Raw genomic sequence first — 24,184 nt, 5'->3', positions numbered from 1 at the left:
GCATGTCTCAGACCTAGAAAGTAGGGAAAGTCAATGTGTCATTCACCATGGTCCTGAGCCACCTTTTAGCCCTTAGGAACACACTGAGGCCAGTCTTTGAATCTGAATATAATTCTTGTTTGTAGAGATTGTATTGCCACTTCACTCTTTGACCTGACTCTGTTCACTTGTTCTGAACTAACCAGTTAAGATGTGCCTCCCTGTAGCTCTGGCATTCTTGCACCCAACTCCTGGTACCTGCCACTGGACTCTTACCACCGCCATGAGAAGAGTGTTATAATTTAATCATTCGTTTTCAGTCATGGTGACAAGACACTGCGCTGTGATTTGTGATGAAAGGTACAGCATTAAAGCTGGAGCACACCTGGGAGCCTAGGCGCCAACCTGATCTTCAGAACTTAGTAATACTCAGAGTGGAGTGCAAGGGAATGTGTGTCCTGAAGGGAAAGGATTGAGAATCATTCCTTATAACGAGAGCCTCATCTTGTATTGTTACTTAAGGAGTAAAAGGAAAGTGCAATGAAGAATCTCACCACACCATGTAGTAACTTCTTCCAGACTTGGTTTTCACAGCTCTTCACACTACAGCTACACAACATGGACCCTCCACTTCAAGGAGTTCCAACCTTCCACCCAACCCCTCATAGTATGTTCACATCAGTGAGCCTATTCGATTGCTTTTCCCAGGAAGTCTTCCGGACATTCCTTCTCGGCTTTGGCTATCAATTCCCCTCTCCTCCTAAGTTCACACTTATTTCATCCTCCTTGATACTTGGATACTGTGAGATCTTTCTTGAGTTTACATACAGATAATAGAAAGTCATTGATGGATATGAAGCAAGAAAGTAACCTGAATAAATGTGTACTTTAGAAAAAATAACCCGAGAAGAATTGTACTGGAATAAAGGTTAAAAAAGAAGAAGGAACATATTTTTTTTTCAAACTGTAAATCAGAATCCAAATAAAATTCATACATTGCAATTGGTCAGTAATATATTTTAGGTCTCATTTAATCTATAGGTTTTTCTATATCTTATCTTAGTAATTAATTATTTATTAAAGACTCCAGGTCATTTGTCCTGTAAAGTATCTCACAGTCTCAATTTTGCTGATAGCATCCCCATAGCATGTTTTAACATGTTCTTCTGTCCTCTTTATTTTCTATAAATTGTTCCTTGGCTCCAGGTGATTGATCAGATTCAGGTTTGGGTTTGGGGGCAAGGCTAATTCATAACTGATATTGTGATTGTCTCTCTTTTTTGATGATAATCATTGCAAATTCAAGTCTAAATACATTAGCAACTTAAGAGTTATATTATCTTAATTAAGATAATGTCCTAATTAAGAGAAATATCAAATTAGATATTTAAAAAAAACCGTTGGTGTTCTCACAATTGTCTCAGAAAAATATCTGATGCGTTGGTGGTTCGGTCGTAGTGGTAATGGTGGGTAATGATTCAGTGCTATGGTAGCCTTACAAATAATATAATACTTTGGAAAAATTTGTTTTTATTTTAAGAGTTCACATCTCCTAACATTTTGTAGCATATAGTATCTTGGGTTCTACATTAGGGACTAAGAACCCAAGGAACTAAGAGAAATCACCTAAGAAAATGAGTGATTAACAGAATTTGGAATCCTATTTATTATTCAACCCACATGTAAACCCCTAAATAGTCACCCAAATCGGAAAGATGCAGCACAGATCAAGGAAGCTGATGGGATTGCTTTTATCTCTCACTTTCATTCCTTCCTTGCCCTGTGACAAGGGATGAGTTAATTAACCTCATGAATCTCAATTTCCTTATCTGTAGAAATGAAATTTGTAATATCTACCTCCAACAATTGTTTCAGTATTAAATGAGAAGACATGTTAAGTGTCTGGAACATGATAAGTACTAATCAATGTTAACCCTCCTTAAAAAGAACTGATTTGGTTACTTTGTCCAACATCTGCTATCCAGACCCAGAACTGCCTTTCTTAAGTAGGAGAAAGCAGCCAATCTATATGGTTGTTTCTTGAAAAAAGTGGACTCCAATCCATTAAGAAGCATTTATTAAAGTTGCTTCATATAGAAGATGCTAGATGTATAGGGATGAATGAAAGAAGTGATTACCCTGTTCCTCACACCTCATCCACTGACTCTCCAAATTCTTGTGTATAATTTCTTACTATCTCTAGAGAACCAGTGTCCAGTAGATGTATAATGTGAACCGCATACATAATTTTAAATTTTCTAGTAGTCACATTGAATAAAGGAAACAGGAGAGATTAATTATAATAATATATTTTACTTAGCCTAATATATTCCAAATATCATTTTAGCATGTTATAAAGATAAAAATTATTAATAGCATAATTTACACTCTTTTTTAAAAAAACGAAGGCTTTGAAATTCAGTGCATGTTTTATACTTATAACACAGAGCAATGCCGACTACTCATTTAAAGTGCTCAATAGGCTCAAGAGGCTAGCATTTTGGACTGTTTTAGAATATGCCCTCGGTCACTATGTCAATTTTTGCAACAATAATAAAATATCAAAATAATCATGATTTTCCTTTGTTGAGTCTTGCCTTGTGATGGCCCCTGTGTTTTATATGTATCACATTGACAACCCTGTCAGGTCGGTAATTACTACCTATTTGGTGGATGACAAAGCTGAGGCTTAGAGACATTAAATAACTTGCCCAAGGACATGCAACTTTTAAACGGCAGATCTGGGATTCAAACCTAGGTCAGTTTGACTCGAGTGCCTATCATTTGCCTGCCCTGGATTGTTTGAAGAGCTCCTAACTGGTCGGTTTGACTTACAGCAGGACATTTTGATATAGCTGTGTCAAAATAGCCATTTAAAATTATAATACTATTATTGTATCATTACCAAGTACTTCATGTCACAGACATCCTGACTTCCAGCCATTTTTGCGCCTAAACCCATCTGTGATCATCTTCATGAGGACCATCCAATCACTCATTCCATTGCCAAGTCACATTAGAGGTGTAGGGTTGGGGTGAGGTATAGAGATACAATAGGTGTTCAGAGTGGGTCAAGATTGTAGGCAAAATGCCAGCATTTGTTTAAAAGGAATTGAGTTTTTTTAGGGAAAAGACTCGTTCCAGATCTAGGGCAGGAAATATGCAAGATGAGTCATCCCAGACAGCAGGTCTTCTACCGAAGACTTAGGATCATTTAAAAAGAATTCAGGGCTGACTTGATGATGGGAACAATCTGAGTATAAATCAGGATAATAACCAAATGGATGAAAATTCAGTAAATACGTTTAATTTAAGACTTCTTAGCATTTAAAAAATTAACTAATCACCATTAGAAGATGTTAGGGAACCAACTTATTATGTTGAAAACTAGCAGCATAGGGAAGGAATCGATCATTATCCTACATTTCCTATCAACTAAGCAGTAGGAAACCAAATAGTAGGTGAGGTAAAGTTTCTTTTTATAGAAGTATTTTACCTAATTAATAAAGGTGGTATATTAGAATTAAGTGCTCGTCATTTGTCTGAGTTGGGTTCACTGTCTTACTTTACTTTCTTGCCTTTTTTTTCTCACTCCTACCAAGAAGAGACGAATGGTTTCAGCATAAATCTGTTATTTGCTTCAATCTACGAGTCACATGTGAGTTATGAGCAGGTTTTCTCACACCAGCTGGTATGTATGATCCCCAACAGTGTGAATGTTTAACAATTAAACTGGTTTTAAATGTGTAGCATGGAAGGAATCAAACCAAACATCAGTTGTGATTATCCACTTGAAAAGCTCATTAAGAAATGAATTATGGAATAGTGGACTAATTAAGACCATGTAGAAATGTGCTTTCCATTTCTGCATAGAACTTTTTTTTATAGTGAATCAAACAGAAGGACTTGATGTCTTGGTATGGCTCATTTAGGGGGGAATTTTCTGCTATTTCCTCCAAATGGAAAACACTGACATTTACTGAGTGCTTCCTCAATGCCACACATCGTCTGCATGGCAATTCTTCATGATATCTGTTATAACTCCAATTTTCTTGACGAGGGAATGAGTGTCAGGGAAGTTGAACAATATATTAGGTTACGTAATTACTACATTGTGGAGCTGGGATTTAAACCCGAAGCTCATTTCAAAGTTCTTTCAACTAAGCCCCGAGATAGTCGTTTCTGCTGGCTGTTATAACTGTAGATGTGATGCAAAATTTATTTCGCTGAATGCACATGCATGACAGTCTTGTACTAAAGATCCACAACCACATTCTCTAGCCAGTCAGTCTCCTCCGCTGGATCATAAGCTCCATGAAAGAATGGTCGTGTCTGTTGTGTGACATTTCGACTCGGAGCCGGCCACATAGTTACATATTCAATAAATATTTGTTGAATGAAGACATAAATGCTGGGTGAACAAAAAGAATAGCAGTTAGCCCCACAGTCATCCTTTCTCAGGTGGCAACACTGAGGGGGTAAAAAATGAGTGTTCTTGCCTGCAGTTACACAATTACTCAGTGACAAAGGGAAGATTAGAAGCCCAGAGCCTCTAATTGCTGAGCTCAATGAGCTAAGTCACCAGCAGGATAAAGGACAGGTACATTATTTAATCTGAGCTGTGTTCTCCTCCTGAAGCAGAAGTCAAACACATCATGATATCATGAACAATTCGTCCACATTCGTGACAGGGGTCACAAGTGACTCCCACACCGTCTCCAGCCAAAACAGTCTATACATGGTTGATTCATTCTCTCTCATTTGATTCTTCTCAAAGAAGCCATAGTGTTCAGCAATACATTTCTTTACCCCTACAACGGGGCAGCAAACAGAGCTATTCACTCAGTCTTCCAGACATCAAACCGGAGAAGAAAGATCTTTTACATCCCTGTTAGGAAGCATTGTTAAGAGACTGTTCAGGAGTACTTGCCAGTCTCCCGAATGATACTAACATTTAAGGGATGGGTAGAGAAATAGGAACCCAACATGGAAGGAGCAGCTAGAGAGAAAGAGAACCAAGAGAGCGTTGTCCTGGAAGTCAAGGTTGTAAAGTAGTTTAGAAGGAAATAACTGATAGTACTGATATCCAATTCAGTACGCTGAGAGGTTAAGTAAGATGTGGACAGACAGGTAACTATTGGATATACCTAATGGTGAGTCATAGCCTCCTTTCAAAAAAGCAATCTGTTATAGTGCAAATGTCAATTTGTTATTCTGACTCCTTCATGGACTTTGCATTCCTTGGACGCAGAAATGGGTGTCTTGATGCCTGCAGTACCCAATACAGAGCCTGGCACATAGAAAGCACTTAATAACTATTGTCGAATGAGCACCTGAATGAATTAATTAAAATAAGGTGCAGTAGTTCATTTCGGAAGACAACATCCCAAAAACATTGAAAACTGCCTTTAATAAAAAATACCACTGTTTTCTAAATTAAATCACAAGGTCTAAAATTATCACCATACATTTGGCTTTTTCCTCCAAAGGCCCTGAAGCCCAAACAACTCAATTCCGATGGAGAACATGTAATTTGCCTTCTGCAAGGATAAAGTCGCACACATTAGAAGGAGTCCTAAATTTCTGTGCTTAGAGTGACCTTTTAAGTTGCTGCTGTGATGTCATTAGTGTTACAATTTTATGCAAGATTAGGTATGTAATTATGTGTTAAATAGTTCCTCTGGCTCCTACTTGCTGTGTAATAAAGCAGAGTACGTTAATAGTATTTCATATGCGTAGCTCAAGGCTACTGACACTAGAAAACTGCATCCCCTTTGCTCTTTCCTGCCTCATGTCCCAATCGTCCTTGCCGCTGTCACCTCAAGGCCTTGGCACTGGAAGGAAGTGAACAGTCACTGCACACAGTGCACTCATAGAGATGTTAGTCGCCAGCTGAAGCGTCGAGAGACAGGGAGAGTCTTCACAAAGAATTCAACTTATTTGTTAGCGAGGATGTGGAGAAAGGGAACCCTTGGGCAACTGTTGGTAGGACTGAAAATTGATGCAACTGCTATAGAAACCAACATGTAGATTCTTCAAAAAATTAAAAATAGGTGTACCATACAACCCAGCAATTCCAATTCTGGGTATTTATGCAAAGAAAATGAAAACGCTAACTTGAAAAGTTCTATGCACCCTTCTGTTCACTACAGTATTATTTACAATAGCCAAGATATGAAAGTAACCTAGGTGTCCATCAATAGATGAATGGATAAAGAAGATGTGGGACATATATACATGGAATACTACATAGCAATAAAAAAGAATGAAATCTTGCCATTTGTGACAACATGGATGGATCTTGAGGGTATTATGCTAAGTCAAATAAGTCAGACAGAAAAAAACAAATACCATACGATCTCATTTTATTGTGGAATCTAAAAATCAAAACAAAACAAAACACAAACAGACTCATAGAAACAGAGACCAAAGAGATGATTGCCAAAGTGGAGGTGGGTTGGGGAGATGGGTAAAAAAGGTGGAGGGGAATATAGTCAGTAATATTGTGATACGTTTGCATGGTGACAGATGATTACTAGAATTAGTGAGCTGATCATATCATAAGGTATAAAAATGCCAAATCACTACATTGTACACCAGAAACTATATATATGTGTATATATATATGTATGTATATATTATATAATCAATATAATATTGTATGGCAACTAGACTTAAATTAAAACAAAAGAATTCAACTTAATGAAATCAGAACCTCAGTTTGTAGCAATGCTTCTTACCTTGATTGCTCAGCAGAATTCCCTGGGCAGCTTTTCATTAAAATACCAATGCCAGGGACCCACCCCCAGAGGTTCTCACTGGTCAGGCTTGAGACTCAGGCACCAGTATTTTTTAGAAGCTCCCCCAGACGATTCTACCGTGAATCCATGGTTCAAAGGCACTTTCTTTATGGTCCTCTTGCTCAGGATGGGTATTAGCCTAATGTGAATGAGGAAGTACTTCCTCACTGAGATTTTATTATCTCAATATCTCAGAAAACTGTTTTTCCTCTACTGAGTGCCACTGACCCATAGGGGAAAAAAAATCAATAGTTTCAATGTATAAGTACAAAACAACTTAATTGGAGGGTTGTTTTTGTTTGTTTGTTTGGTTGGTTGGTTTTTAACAAAAAGATAAAATCCAATCCATTTGCTTTTAAAATTAATAACAGAGCAAAAGAAATAAACTAATGTTTAGTATGTGCCTACTATGCACCTTAATCTACTCTAGGTACTTTTGCATCTGCAATCTCATTTATCTTCCAAGCAACCCAGAAAGGCAAGTGTTTGTATTCCCATTTTTACAGTGGAGAAAACTAAGACACAGAAATGTTACACTGACTTGTCCATGGTCACATTGGTAGGTGGTGATGCCAGGAGACAAACAGGCCCTCTTGTTCTTCTTTTCATTAGCCTAGCCTATCCTCTCTAAAGAAAACCTTATTGAATGATAATTCAGCAAGCAATAGAAACTTTCTGTCCAAGTCCATGAATGAGACCAAGAGAGCAGGACAATCAGAAGAAGGGAAGAGATGATGAGTAAAGAGAAGGAGCAACATCCAAGCTAAGGGAAGGATTAGGAAGGAGACACTGGCTGCAGTCAGCAGTAGTGAGCCACATGCAGGGGGCCAGTGTCAGTACCAGTGGCACAGTTTCCAATAGGCACTTACATGGTCAAAGCAGCAAACACACCCGTGTGTCACTGTGTGTCCTGTGCTATGCCACAGAGCTGCATAAGACACAGCCCTGGCCTGGAACGTACACAGCTTCGCAGGGCAGGCAGATTTGCATACAACCAGAATAAACCGTTCCCTGCTTTAAGAGAGGTGAGTACCAAGAATTGGGAGCAGAGCTGGAAGCTGCTCATGTGGACCAGAGGCTTCGCAGAAGAGGTGATATCTGACATGGTCTTGGAAACAGGAATTCATTCACTGGCAGGGAAGGGAGGCAGAGAAAGCACATGAACTGAGTCAGAGAGGTAGAAACCCACAGTGTGTTCTTGAGAAATGAAAAGGATCCTTTTATAAATTCCTCAAAGAAATTGTTACAGTCTCACTGACTCCCTGCTTTCATTCAAGTCTAAGATTCCATCTTTTAGGGCTTCTTGTTTTCAGACCATACTCAACTGTATATCGCTGTGTTCCTAAGTCATTTTTTAAATTAAATTTATTGGGGTGATAATTGTTAGTAAAATTATATAGGTTTCAAGTGTGCATTTCTATAATACATCATCTATATATCACATTGTGTGTTCACCACCTAGATTCAGTTCTCCTTCCATCACCTTATATTTGACCCCTTTACCCTCTTCTACCCTCTCTGGTAACCACTAAACTGTTGTCTGTGACTATGAGTGTTTGTTTCTTTGTTTGTTTGTCTTGTTCCTTTGTTGTTTTCAGTTTTATATCCCACATATCAGTAAGGTCCTATAGTTCTCGACTTTTTCTTTCTCACTTATCTCACCTAGCATAATAATCTCAAGATCCATCCATGTTGTCGCAAACGACAGTATTTCATCTTTTCTTATGGCTGAGTAATAGTCCATTGTATACAAGTAGCACTTCTTCTTTATCCAATCATCTATTGAAGGATAATTTGGTTGTTTCTGTTTTGGCCACAGTGAATAATGCTGCAATGAACATAAGGGTACATATATCTTTGCAGATAAAGGCTTTCAGATTTTTTGGGTAGAGACCCAGGAGAGGGATTGCTGGCTCATATTGTAATTCTATTCTTAATTTTTTGAGGAACCTCCACACTGCCTTCCATAGCACCTGTACCTATTAACATCCCACCAACAGTGTATAAGGGTTCCTTTTCCTCCACAGCCTCTCCAACACTTGTTATTATTTGTCTTGTTGACAACAGCCTTTCTAACAGGTGTGAGGTGATATCTCACTATGGTTTTGTGATGGAATCAGACTCAGGTTTCCTCCACCTGCCCACAGTCCTGTGCAGCCACTAACACAGCTAAGAGTCCAAGTTACAAAAATTTTTTTTGTTGTTCTGTATCACTTTCCTAATCACAATTCAAGTGAAATGTTCCTTGTCTTACAAAGTGAGCGGAGTTGAGGTAATTATGTAAGGAGTTCAGGAGGGCTGTCTTTGAGCTGAGAAGGCCGCCAAACCAACTTCATTAACATATTCTCAGTGTTTCTTTGAAGTCTGTAAATTGTTTTCAACCTCCACAGAACCTTTACACTGTTGTCCTTAAAGCAGCTACTCCGTTCCCTTTTAATTAGCAATGAACTCAGCAGGTTTTAAATAACAGTTTGTCTTTATGAAAGAAAAATGGGGTAAAGAAACTCAAATCCACTTATTGGAAAGCTAAGAAATCAATAAGTCCAACAAACTTTAGACAGTTAATTAAAATAAATATATCTTTCATCTCCCCCTTTCTGTATCATCTTAAAACAACGGATCAAGGGTGCAACACTACAATAATGAAATGCAGTCTGAAAAGTATCTTCAGTATATTGAAATCACAGCAGCTCCTTTCACTTTGAATGATTTCAAAGCATTTATAATATGTATGGTGTGTCTATTAAGTGCTGGCTAATAACCAGTAACAGAACAGGATCTCAGTAATTTATTGCTTTACCTTGACTGAAACTGTACCATTTTTCTTTGTCTACTCCACATCCCCAACCCTTTGAGGGTGATCAGAAAATTCCACCAGTCAATGTTGAAATAACTTCCTGAAAGTTTAAGACAATCCTCATTCTCATGAAGTAGTTCATTCAACTTACATTAAAATCATTCTTGTTTCATGAAGCCTGACTGGTTTTAATAGTTACAGATTTAATCTCTATTTTATTTGATATGTTTTTAATTAAATTTATTGGGATAATATTGGTTAGTAACATTATATAATTTTCAGGTATACAAAATTATAATTCTACATCTGTGTATTCTGTTGTATGCTTATCATCTGAAGTTTATTTTCCTTCCATCACCATATATTTGACCCCCTTTACCCTCTTCCTCCACCCTTATCCCCTACCATTCTGGGGGTAACTATTGTATCTATGAGTTTGTTTTGTTAGTTTGTTTGTTACTTTCTGTTTTATATTCCACATAAGGTGAACTCATATAGAACTGCCCTATGATCCAGCAATTCCTTTTCTGGGTATTTGCGTGGAAAAATATGAAATCCCTTATTCCTCAAGATATATGTACCCCTATGTTCATTGCAGCATTATTTATAATAGCCAAGACATAGAAACAACCTAAGTGCCCTTCGACCAATGATTGAATAAAGATGTGGTACACACACACACACACACACACCATAGAATACTACTCAGCCATAAAAAAGATGAAATATTGCCATTTGTACAACATGGATGGATCTTGAGAGTATTATGCTTTTTGATATATTTTAAAGATGTTCAAAAAGCAACATAATAACTTTAAATATCCAGATTCAGTCATTGAAAGAGCTAGCAGATTCACCTTCTAAATCTTTCTAAAACTGTCCAGGGCATCCATCAGGTGTATTTATTCATTCCTGCCATTTATCCTAGGAGACAAAGGGTAGAAGTATGACTTTTTGTATCCATACTGGTTACCAAATCCCTGCTTCTTTCCTGTTTCTTCTATCTCTGATGCTGACAGAATGTTATAGAAAGAGCTCTATTCCCAGAAAATGAGTACACAATGACTTACAATATACTTGAATTCATTCTTCAGTTTACTGAATCACAAAATTCTTGAGCTGAGAGAATCTTAGACGCTACCCTGTTTCAAACTCTTCGTGCTACATTTAAAAACAACCAAGCCCTAGAAAAGTTAAGTGACATCTCTCAAGGCCACACAGCTAGTTAGTGACAAATTGGGCCTACAACCAACCACTCCCTCTGAGACCCTTGCTGCTCAGTGTTGTCTGCAGATCAGCAATACCAGCATCACCCAGGAGCTTGCTAGAAATGCAGAATCCTGGGCCCACCCAGACCCACTGAATCAGAATCTACATGTAGCAAAATCCCCAAGAAATGCATATGCACAGTACAGGTTGGGAAATCCCTGGACTAGGCCATAATGTGCCTTTCTTCCCGGAAAGCACAAGAGGTTGAGGCAAGCAGACATTGGTTTGAAGCATGATTTCACTTTGCTAAAATGTGACAAATATTCCAGTCTCCTGGAAGCATCATCTGTAATCTGTAAATAATAGCATTATCTGCCTTGCGGAGTTTTTCATAATATATAAGCATAACACAGATATATGGCACATACATTTCATGTTATATACATGGAAAATATATGCAAAGTGCTTGGCAATCTAGTAGCTAATACAGTATATAAAAGCTGATAGTATTTCCATCCTCATGCTTACCGTTAATATGTGCTCAACCAAAAGAAAAGCCAAAAGTAATAATGAAACCATATCACCTTCTTTCCTTCCTTCTTTCCTTCCTTCCTTCCTTTCTTTCCTTTCCTTTCTTTGTTCTATTTGTTAAATATCACTTTAACTTTTATATGTGATTAAGATTCTATGATATTTCATGTGTCTAACTCCTTAGAAGATGATTGTTATGTAGAAAATAAATAATATGGCTAATTATTGTTAGTGCTGTGCTTGGAGATGAAAGAACTTATCCCTAAGCCAAGTCATAACCAAAAGTACACAATGGTCCTCTAATAACTTGACTCTGAAGTCTAAGCCTGGCCTCTAGGAGCCAGTGAGTATTTGCTGCCACTGCTGAGATGATTTTCTCAGAGGCTCAACTGCAAGGGAACGAACCCACAGTTTTGGCAACAGTAGAGCTCAGTTAAAACAAGATGTTTCGTCCCCCAAAATGTCACATTTGTCAGCTTCAAGGAAAACAGTTTGAAGAGGGAAGGAGAAATATAATTTTAGTATCCAAATCTGAACCAAATTTTGGAAAAATATAGTGTACTACAAAGTGTGAAGCCATACCAAAATTATATGTTTGAAGGAAGAATTTTGGAGGGAATATGATGCTAACCTCAATTAGAAAACTGTGTTGATCTGAAGCAATGGCTTCCAACCCCAGCAGTGTAATAAAAATATCTAGGAAGCTTTAAAAACACTGAATGCACATTTCTGAGGGAGGTTCTCATGCTTCAGTGTTTTTTAAAATATTCCCAGTTGATTTTAATGTGCGACCAATGTTGAGAACCGCTGTCCGCTGGCAACAGAAACCTGGTCTGATTTAAAGGTCAATCCACTGAAAGCTATTGGTTGCTGTTGATACAGAGTTCCCAAAACTTAAAGTAATGGACTGAACTTCAGTATGTTACCTCTTCTAGGTCTTTTCATCATTCCTCCAGGACTTCCACCATAAGGAAAGGAGCCCCGGGACCAACATCCTCTAAGATGTTTATATGGACCAGTGGCCGGACCTCTTCATCTTACAGACACGATGAGAAAAGGTAACTGATTACACTGGCAGGATGCTGACTGGAAAGCATTAGGCAACCAAGCTTTATGTTTTGCAAGTATTAATGTGGGCTCAGCCCTACATTGAGAGAATGGGGTTCCAGATATTTTGGCCTCCCTCCTCCTTGCACTCTCCACACTCACGCCCACCACATAGCTTTGCAATGACTTACATTGTAAGAAATGCCCTTCACACATGCACATACATATCCACTCGTCACTTAGATAACTCCATCTCTGCCTTCAGATATCCATTCAATCAGAGCCTCCCACCATTTTCTTAACTAGCACAGACTGTTTTACTCTCCGTTGAATTTCCAGCACCTACCGCTGTGCCTGGTACATAGTAAGTGCTCAGTAAATACTGAACTGAAATGATGAAAATTGCATTGCAAGGCACTGGACCTATGGCAAGGAAGGAAAGCAGAAACTATGACAGGATAAAAAGAAGGTGGAAAAGTCAATGGAGCCCTCAAATTTCTTGGAAGAATAGCCTGTGGTAGGGGGAAATGAGGGAATAAGAAGAAAAATTAAAGGGCAAAGGCAGCATTAATAAAAGACAAAATGACAACCAAACAACTCAATCTAGCCCTCCCACATGGGTTTAGGGAATAAATGCATTCGTAATATTCCCTGGCCATTTTTAATTTTTGTTTTCTTCTGCATCTCTTTATTTCTCATTGACCTTGTACTATTACTTGGGTTTGGTAAACCTAAATTTTAAACAAAGCTGCCTATATCAGCATATTGCAACTTAAGTACAGCTCACCTGACTGCAGAATCTGATAGAAACCAGGTTCTGGGCACAAGAAGAACGACCGAAGGGAAGTTTGCTTGAATATGGTTTTGGTAGCTGGAAATTTTATATTTCTTTTTAAAATCTGTATTTCCCTACAGATAAAAGCCTTTGAAAATTTCTGAAAGCAAAATTGTTCTACACAATAATTAAACATTACAGCAAAAATTTGGAAGCAACTTTAATATTCACAATAGAAAATCTGTTAAATAAATCATGGAGTGTAACATATCACTTTGCATTTTTATATGTTTTGTCATAATATTAACTAAAAAAAGGTTGAAAATTGCATAAAAACTATGACTGCAGTCACAAATATACATATATACATATACATACAGGTATACATATATGTATACATATATGTATTCATATATATGTATACATACACACACACACACACACACACATAAGAAAAAGCATGGAAGAAATAGCATGTTTTTCACTTCTCTATTTCACAAGTGCCTTGTAATATGTTATATTAATTATGAGAAAAAATAATGATAGGATGTTTAAGTAAAATTACAGCCCAAAAGGCAACTAGTGTTTGAACAAAGTTCAAAAAGAACTCCCAGTACTCATCATGACCCAATCAGATCAAGCAAAAATTTACCATCTTTGTTTATCTCTAGGTTTTCACATGCTTTTTCTCGATGCCTACTTAACTCATTTTTCATTTGCTTTCAAGCCAACTAAGTTGATCATCTTTCAACAAGACCTTTACTATAAGACTAAACTTGCATGTGTCATTTCAAAATTCTAAACTTTGGATACAATTTCTTCATTTCCTTAAAAACAAAACAAAACAAACAACAACAAAAAAAAATCCACTGCCAGTGATGATGCAGAGATTTTGTTGTCCTCCGCCCCCCCCCAAGGAATATTGTGATTGTCAGTGGCCAGCTTCCTGAGATTTTTGAAGGCTTCATCAGAGTAAATGATATATTTGTTTCACCTTCTATTTATTCTCATCGAATAATTTAATTAAATACATTTTGCTCTCTCTATATATTTTTTACAAACAAAAGGATTTATGTTTAGAAGAAAATACTGTGTATTACATGTTTTTCATCAACTGTTCTCTTTCAATGTATAAGATAGGGATTATTAAGCCCATTTTACAGATGGGGAAGCTGAGGCTCAAAGATTTTAAATAACTTCCAACGGTCCAATAACTAGCCAGTAATTTAAATCAGGGTTTGAATCCAAGGTTATATTCTCTCCCCTACATCCTTATGGCTTACGTAACATCAAATATAAGAAATTTGGAGAAGCAGTGAACAGAGAAGCCCACAAGGGGAAAATTGTGTATAAGAGTTAAAACTTGTATATTAAAGGAGATAATAAACATGTGAATATGATATATTGGCAATATCTGTGGAGTTAAAAAGGAGAGAATAATTAGCTTCACATTATGCACCAATATGATTTTATGAAACTCTTAAATTACTGCTTTCTTTTTTTTACTTTTAAAGTATGATTTCAGTAACTATGAGACTTAAAATAACTAAAATATTGACTATAAATGAATCATTTTCACAGGCTTTATTTATGGGATGGCGATGCCAAGTATTATGAAACCAATCTGCATGGCTTTGGCCGGACAAAGTCAAAGACAAATGGAAAAACAGTTAGCCAAAAAATACAGCAATAGAATCTGCCACTAAGCCAGTATTCTTAGTTTCATGTTGGTTCATTTTTCTGTACCTCTTTTTTTTTTTAATTAAAGTTTATTTTGGTGACAATTGTTAGTAAAGTTACATAGATTTCAGGTGTACAATTCTGTAATACATCATCTATTTATATCACATTGTGTGTTCACTATCCAGAGTCAGTTCTCTTTCCATCACCATATATTTGACCCCCTTTACCCTCATCTATGATCCCCCTACCTCCTTACCCTCTGGTGATCACTGAACTATTATCTGTGTCTATGAGGTTTTGTTACTTTGTTTGTCTTGTTCTTTTGTTGCTTTCAGTTTTATATCCCACATATCAGTGAAATCATATGGTTCTCGACTTTTTCTGTCTGACTTTTTTCACTTAGCATAATAATCTCAAGATCAATCCATATTGTCACAAATGGCACTATTTCATCTTTTCTTATGGCAGAATAGTATTCCATTGTGTATATATACCACATCTTCTTTATCCATTCATCTATCGAAGGACATTTTGGTTGTTCCCATTTCTTGGCCACCGTAAATAAAGCTGCAACGAACAGCGGAGCACATATGTCTTTATGGATAAATGTTTTCAGATTTTTTGGGTAGATACCCAGGAGAGGGGTTGCTGGATTATATGGTAATTCTATTCTTAATTTTTTGAGGAACCTCCACACTGCCTTCCATAGCAGCTACACCAGTATATATTCCTACCAACAGTGTATGAGAGTTCCTTTGTCTCCAAAGCATCTCCAACACTTGTTATTATTTGTCTTGTTGATGACAGCCATTCTAACTGGTGTAAGGCAATATCTCATTGTGGTTTTTATTTGCATTTCTCTGGTGATTAGTGACGTTGAGCATCTTTTCATATGTCAATTGGCCATCTATATGTCCTCTTTGGAGAAATGTCTATTCAGGTCCTCTGCCCATATTTTAATTGGATTGTTTGTTTTTTTGTTGTTGTGGAGTTGTATGAGTTCCTTATATATTTTGTACCTTTTCTTAACCACATCTTCATCTTCACTGCCTATGCACAGACTCTTGTAGGGTAAGATTCAGATCTTAACTAACTCTGAACAGCATCTACTGCTCCTCTTAAGATGCTCTTGGTGGCAGTAGTCATGGTGGTAATGAAGGTGATGATGGCTGAGAATGAATCTAGATAATCAAAGTCCTCAAGTTAATTATTCAGAAATAAATTAACTAGATTATCTGACAGCACTGTCCAGAACTGTTGATAATTGTTCCACTCTCAGTTCCTTCTCATCCTGCCATCCTGGCCTCTGTGTGTCTGGCTTTTCCAGCTGTGTTCCTACAACAATCCCAGAGGCCAGGCAGCCAAAAATCCTTGGTTCCCCTCCACACTGCCTCTCCAATACCAGTGTCCAACTTGTAAGGATATTAGCTTCCCTGGATTGTTCAAGAGGTGGAATATGAGGAAATAGCTTACACATAAATGCAGCAACTAAGTGACAGGGAAAGTCCAGTGAAAATTCTGAAACCAAGTTCTTTATAGATCAAGGGAAGTTGAAGTCAATCTAAAAAATTTTTCATTATTTTAATTCAAAGCCAGTTCTTTTTTAGATCATCTGCTTTATGCAAAACACTTATTTCTATCCTTATCCTCCCTTCCACACAGAGCAATATGAAGGAATACTTTTTCTTCTCCAAAGAAATTTCTTTGGAGAAGGTGAGCTTACATTAATCCCTAAATTGCAGATAACAAAATAAAACAGCAGCAGCAATAACTAATTTAGAATTTAAAAAAGAAAGAGGTTATCAGCTAAGGATATTATAACTGAGTGTTTACCAAATATGCCTTGGATTCTTCTATTAAATATGAATTGATATAAAGGCATATTTAACAACTGTTAACATATAAAGAATGGTGATATAATAAATATCTGAATACCCTTCATTAAGCTTAAAAAAATGAAACAATCAGAATTTTTGAAGGCTTGAGGATGCTTCTCTAATAGCATCCTCCTTTCTATCCCGGCTCCCATCCCAAGATAACAACCATCTTAAATTTTGTGTTTATTATTTCTTTGCTTTTCTTCATGTGTTTGTCACATTTGAATCTTTAAACAGTATGTTGTTTACCTCTGAATGTTTGAAGACTTTGTATAAATGGAATCGTACCATATGAATTGTTCTGTAACTCACTTTTTTTTAACCAAATACTATCTTCCTATGATTTATATGTGAGTAGCTGTAGCTCGTTTCTCTCTTGTAGTATGCCATTATATGGCTGTACAGCTATGTATTCACCCAGTCTCCAGCCAACAGACACTTGTGTTATTTCCAGTTCCTTTTGTACCAACAGTGCTGCTATAATACTTTTTGTTGATATCTCCTTGTAGATGTACAAACACTTCTTAGGATATACCGTGTTTCCCCAAAAATAAGACCTAGCCAGACAATCAGCTCTAATGCATCTTTTGGAGAAAAAATTAATATAAGAGCCGGTATTATATTATATTATATTATATTATATTATATTATATTATAATATAAGACTGGGTCTTATAGTAAAATAAGACTGGGTCTTATATTAATTTTTGCTCCAAAAGATGCATTAGAACTGATTGTCTGACTAGGTCTTATTTTTGGGGAAATACGGTATACCTAACTTGGAAAAGGTTGGTTCCAAAATGCACACATTATCCACTTCACCAGGAAATGCCTTTGCTTTCCAGAGTACTGAAGATGTGATTCCACTGCTCTACAGCCTTTCCTAGAGTTTTCTGAGTTTTCATTTTCATCAGCACAGAGGGGATTGTGCTTTCGATTCCCATTCTCAATTAGTAGTAAGATCAAGCCTATTTCTCCAGTTCGTTTCTGCCAAGTATCTGTTTAAAAATGTGGCCCATTTTTCTACTGGATTGTTTTTGTCTTTTTCTTATTGATTTGTAAGAATTCTTTATAAAAGCCTATATTAACCCTTTGTCTGTTTATTGTATACAAATAGCTTCTTCCAGTTTGTTATTTGTGTTTCCATTTTCTTTGTGACGCATTTTCATGAACATATGTCCTTAATTTTAATATGTTCTAAACATTCTTTGAATATTTTGAAATCCCTTCGACTCCAAGTTCAAAAGTATATGCTCCTGTAGCATTTTCTTAATATTTTGTAGGTTTTCTTTTACAATTAAATTTTAATCATCTGAAATTGACTTTTGGGTGTTGTTGTGAAGTAGGCATTCAAATGATTTTTTGTCTATATGGATAACCAATTGTTCCAGCACCTTTTATTGGATAGTTTATCCTTTCCCCAATGATGTAAATGCACACATGTATCACAATAGGCTTCTGTATATGCATGGATATGCTTCTGGATCTCTAGTCTGCTTCACTGGTCAAATTTAGCTACTACCTAAAACAAACACCATACTTGAACTTCTACGCTTTAGCATTATAAAACACCTTGATATCTGATAGGACAAGTCTCCCACCTTGTTCTTTTGTAATCAGTAGTATATTTGCTATCCATAACATTTGCACTTCCATATAAATTTTAGAATCAGCTTTTCAAGTCACACCACCTCATTTCAAAAATAAAAAAAATATATTGAAAAATTTTATTGGAACTTTATAAAATCTATTAATTAATTGTGGTAAATTTCTATCACATCACCAAGTCTTTCTTTGAATGAATATGATTAATCTCTACATTGATTTAAGTCTTCCCTAATATCTCCCAATAAAGTTTTATAATTTCTCCAAAAAGAAGTTGCACGTAGTTCATTAGATTTATTCCTAAGTAGTTTCTTTTTGCCAATGTTTAAATTACATTTTCTATTTTTGTAGATATATGGAAAGACAAATGATATATCAACTTTTGTTTCAACAATGCTAAATTTTCTTATTAATTCTAATAATTTATCTGTAGATCTTTTGTATTTTCTTCATAATTATATCATCGGTGAATAATACATTTTTGTTTCTCCTATATCAGTAAATATACCATTCGTTTGTTTTGTTTTTCTTGACTCATTATATTAGTTAGTAAATCATGACTAAATAATAGTAAACATCTTTGTTTTGTTCCTATTCATAAAGTGAATTCTTTAAACATTTCCCCATTAAGTATAAAGTTTACCATAGACATTCCTTCTATACCATTTATCATATAAGAATGTTTCTATTTATAATTTGCTAAGAATTTTTATCATGAATGGATGTTAAATTTTATCAAGTATGTTTCTCTACACATATTACATTACCATATGATGGTAACCCTTTAATATCTTATGTAATATATTACATTAATAGATAATCGAATGATAACCAATACTGTATTTATGGGATAGCCCCAACTTGATCATACATTTTCACTTTTCCATGTTGCTAGATTCAGTGAGCTAACTTGTTTTTTAAATCTTTGCATTTATGTTTATGAGTGAAATTGGTCTGTAGTTTTCCTTTTTGTGCTATCTGATTTGGTATTGGTGTCTAAATTTGCTAAGTACATAAATAGGTTGGTTAGCAGTCCATCTTTTTGTGTACACTGGAAGGACTGTATAATATCTGTAGAACTCACCTATAAATATCAGTCTGGTGTTTCCATTATGGTGATATTTTTTAGTTTATGGTTCGATTTCTAATGATTGAGACCTCTTTAGATTTTCTAGTTATTTATGAATCCATTACAGTAAGTTATATAAGAATTTACTACATATTTCAGTAATTATGTGTCAAAGTTTTCAAATGTCTTGCTATAAAGTTGTTTTTAATGTCCTCTATTATCTTTCTAATCTATTCTGTATTTGCACATATGGTATTTTAATTCCTTATTTTTATTGGGCCTTCTCTATTTTTTCTTGATCAGTCTTGCCAGAGGTTTATCTATTTCTTTAGTCTTTTCAAAATATTAACTTCTGAATTCATTGATTGCTTAATATATCTTCTATTTCATTTATTTCTGCTCATGTTTCTTATTTTCTTCCTAATACCTTTTTTTAATATCTTCTATTAATCTTTTTATAACTTCCTAAGTTGGATGCCTAACACATTAACTTTCAGACTTTCTTCTTATCTAATATAAACATTTAAGTTTATATATTTTGATCTATATACAGCTGTAGTTGCATGCCACTAATTATTCTGTAGTGACTTTCTTATTATTAAGTTCTAAGTACACCCTAATTTATGTTTTATTCTATAGTCCATGAGTTTTTTGTAACTACATTTTTATTTCCATAGATAGAGTCATTCTAGATATTTTTTGTTATTTATTTTCTACCACTGCTGCACTAGAGCCAAGTAATGTGGTCAATATAAAGATAATACTTTTCAAATGCTCTTTAGATATAAGGATAGCCCAACTTATCTGAATAATTCCCATAATTTTCTGTTTTCTTCCATATTTTTCCTAAAGTTTTTATGAAATTTAACATGCTAATAGATCAGGTAAAAATAAATAAGAACTAGAAATTATGATATCACTGGGAAATTGTGTGATCTAATAAGTTAAAGGCAAGACTATAAAGAATTAACTCCTACTTTTGTCTGTATAATTTCACTCTCACCGATAGTCTTATCCATAAAGTACAATTACAAGACTTCCTGGGAAGCCCTGAGGATTAATAAGTTGACAATTAATAACATTAGGTTCATGTACAAAACCCCTCATGTTAATATTAAGTGTGACTGTCATTTGTTCCCAAACTCAAAAGCACATTCCCCCAATGGAATGTACACTTTAAAAGATTGAAAACAGAATAACAATTAAACTAATCAAACAGGACCATATAAATATATACCTACTAGCTCAAAGAAAAACCATGAAATCTGAAACTAATAGAAGATGAGAATATACATATGGGAAGCACATCTCAAAAACATGGAAGGCTTTGGTGGGCAGAAGGCAGACCAATGGCTGTTTTAATCAATGCCACTCCCAGCTCTACCATATGGGATAACAGATTGAGTGTTCTGGGGGCAGAAATATGTAGCAACTCTGCTCATTTCTGCTCAGCTGGCACTTAGCAATTCACTGCCCCACAGATTTCACCCTCACAGGATCTAACAGAAGGCACTTTTCCTTGAAGTCTGGAAATTAGAGCTCTTAGTGCCTGAAAAGCTCGAAGATTTTCCACAAAGAGTACTAAATTTGTTGATGATAGAGTCCAGTGGGCAGTGATTGGAAGACAGAAGCCAGAAGCCGTTCCAGTCATTATTCCCCGATTTATTTGGTTTCAATTGATCATTTAGCCTCCTTGTGTTGGCTACCTCACAATCTAAGTGTGTTGTAGCCACTTCTAGCCCACATAAAAGGAACATATTTTGTGTTCCTTTTAAACGCAAGAGACTTAGCTTACAAAAATGAATGTAGTCTGGCTCTAACTCTTGAACAGCTCCCTATTCACTGGGCCAGAGAGACATAAATATAGATATTTAGTACATGAAATATTATGTATAAGTTTCTGAAGCACTCTCTGCCAAGTAATTTCAGATTTGTATAATTTTCACTGCTATTCACATATTCCCTATTTCTCTTTTCTACACCCTCTCAGTACCCCTCCACCCCAACCTCTCTATAGCTTTAGGACCCTTTGCAGACTTGTCTTCCTGCCCTCTCTCTACTCTAGCTCTCTAGCTGTCTTATGTTTCACTGACTACCTAGACAGTCTCATTAAAATCTATAGTGTTATATGTTACTTCTGGACACAACTGATCTCCAGAACTGTTCATCTCCTCTGTAACTGCTTTTTTTTTCAACCCCTCTTTATCTAACGCCTGAAATCCTGGGAGAGTTTCAGAAGGCTGATTCTTTGCCTCCAGATGTAAACCTTTCTAAACAACCAACCAACCAACCATACTAACATAAGTGATCTTTCTAAAGTACAAATCTAAACACGCCATTTAAATTCTTGCTTAAATTCTCTTAATGGCTCCTCTAACTTAAGAAGACACACAAGATCTTTTATCTCTGGCCCCTGCCGACCAATATCTAACCAGCTCACTGTCTATCATCCCCCACCCTACCAGATCCTGGAATCCAACCACATTCAACTACTCAGATTTTCTCACATTCTGCATGGATACTCTTCCCTTCTCAATTGTTTGCTCACCAGAGACTAAGTTCAGTCTGTCAAGGACCCTGACTCATCTGCACTTCAACCAAGTTATGGCCTCCAACTGGCAGCACTCTAAACCACCTTCATGCCAATTAATAAACATTGCCCTGGGTCCATTTATCTACCACCAATTCTTCATGGAATGCCTAATACAGTGCTAGCCAACGTGCCAAAAAATCCGCTGCCAGTCAGTCATTTTGATGAACTTATCAAATATAGCTATTTACCAAAAACTGTATGATCATTGTAACCCTACTTAATTCTATGGGTTAGCAGGGACCAAAAGGTTTCAGGGGGCCCATGTTTGGGCCTTCTGACTCTACTCCTCTGTCTCTCAGCCTCCACGGCCATTGTCCCTCTATCTCTCTGTCCTCTGTCTTTCCCTCCCTGTGTCCCAGACAAACTCTGCCTCTAGTCTTCCCTTCTCTCTGTCCCCTGGTCTGCACCCTCTCCCCTCAGCCACCCCTACTGCTTTCTCTGTTCTTTAATTTCCCCTTCTCTCTGCCCCTGACTCACCACCCACCCCCACCACCCCAGCAGGTCAGACTGTTCATTATATTGATTCTCCTCAACATTCCACCAGCAGAGAGTCCCATGATTTTTACCCAGATTCCTCCTATTGCAACAATAGGACCAGAGCAGAGACAAATTAAGTATTTTGCAAAATGATGTTATAAAGATAAAATAAAAACTGATGAAATAAAATTTCTTGAATCTAAAAAGCTATTAAAAATTCCCATCCAAAATCATTTACCATAAGCTTATGAATGGTTAAAAGAAACAAATTTTGGTTAATTGATAAAGCTGACCAAAGTAGTCATAAATGTGAAATTTTCCACAATAATCTTAATGATGCTTAAATGTTAGCAAAACAGCAAATGGCTTTTTAAAAGATTTGAAAAAAATCAATATAAACTGAAAGGCTCCCATATGAAATGCTAAATTTTTCTTATATCTATTAGAAGACTATATTCATACACATATTCAAGAAAGATGTATCTATGAATATATTCATAAGAATATATTTATAAAACTAAGCCTCCCTAAGAAACTTAGCTTTTTAGAAAAATCAAACAGATCTTGCTAAAAAGATCTGCTAAAAAGAATGTATTCGTAAAAAGAATATACTTTATAATTGAATGTATTTTTAAAATAGCATCTTAAAATATTTATAAGAAAAGTGTATTCATACTCATTTACTATACTTAAAAATGATATTCCTTAAAATAAGTCTTTGTTAAATCTGTAAATGTGATGAAGTGGGCAAATTATTCATTTAGCAAAGTGATTCTTCAATAGATTGGCGCATTGGCTCATTTGGGTGCATTACCTACTCAGTAACTGATCCTTTGGTAAATCAGCCCCCAGTGTATTGACCTGCTTCCCTCTTGTACTCCTCTCTAATCAGTCTCATTGCAACGCATCGCAAGGATTAGTGTCTCACTCTCCCTTAGGACGTGTCTTATTCCCTTCATATCCCCAGAACTTAGCACAGTGTATTTCATCCTCCAAAGATTAAAAACAAAACAACATTGAAAAGGAATAAACAAATGAGTTAGTAAATGACTTTCACTCTGCCTTAACCTGAACACTTTTCTCCCTGAAGGCTAAATATCAAGGGATTATGAATATAAATGGGTGAAGGACAAGGAGAAAAATCTTTCTTTACATTTCACTTTATATCCATGTTTGTATATACATAGCCTCATAAATAATTTGCTTATGAACTATCGATCAAATACCAAAGTTTAAGAAGCTATCCAAATGTGGAGCTTAAAATAAAATTATATTGCATTGACTATTATTTGGGGTAAAAATGAAGCTTTATTTGACAATTAAAAATCCTTTTTCATGCAAAATATTTTGTTATACCTAGATTTGCCTTGTAGATTTATCAATAACTCACATGCTCCAAAAAGGATTTGGGCAGAATGTCCCTTGTATATGTAGAGAAGACTATACATATCTATTGTTTGTTATTGTCAACATGTATAAATGTTGATTGGTTTCCACCATATTGCTTCATGGCTCACCAGGAACCGTAAAGCCAAGACTACCCCACCAGAGCTTAAACATACTGCCTTGCCAGTACCCGCCACAACTGGATCTGCTTCAAACTTATAAATCCAATTTCCTGCTCTATACCTATTGTTGGACAGCCCCCATATTTGAAACTAAATTTGTAGTTATGCTCCAGACTCATTCTTTCTCCTGAGATCTTTACTTTCAGTCAACTATACTGGCCTTCATTCCCTTAC

The 24,184-nt window shown here is 36.0% G+C and overlaps 1 protein-coding gene across 7 annotated transcripts in view; it reads left to right on the top strand.

Moving 5' to 3' along the window:
• Positions 1-24,184, top strand: part of KCNMB2 (potassium calcium-activated channel subfamily M regulatory beta subunit 2) — a 227,034-nt gene that overhangs the window by 181,952 nt on the left and 20,898 nt on the right. For all 7 annotated transcript variants that reach the window (XM_033131863.1, XM_033131873.1, XM_033131883.1 and 4 more), the window contains one exon: positions 12,252-12,374. In XM_033131863.1, coding sequence (XP_032987754.1) covers positions 12,252-12,374 — 123 coding nt within the window. The remainder of the gene's footprint in view (positions 1-12,251; positions 12,375-24,184) is intronic.

This window comes from Rhinolophus ferrumequinum, chromosome 2 (assembly GCF_004115265.2).
Source record: "Rhinolophus ferrumequinum isolate MPI-CBG mRhiFer1 chromosome 2, mRhiFer1_v1.p, whole genome shotgun sequence".
In the NCBI taxonomy this organism is placed as follows: Eukaryota; Metazoa; Chordata; class Mammalia; order Chiroptera; family Rhinolophidae; genus Rhinolophus; species Rhinolophus ferrumequinum.
This window is presented reverse-complemented; position numbering and strand designations above follow the sequence as displayed.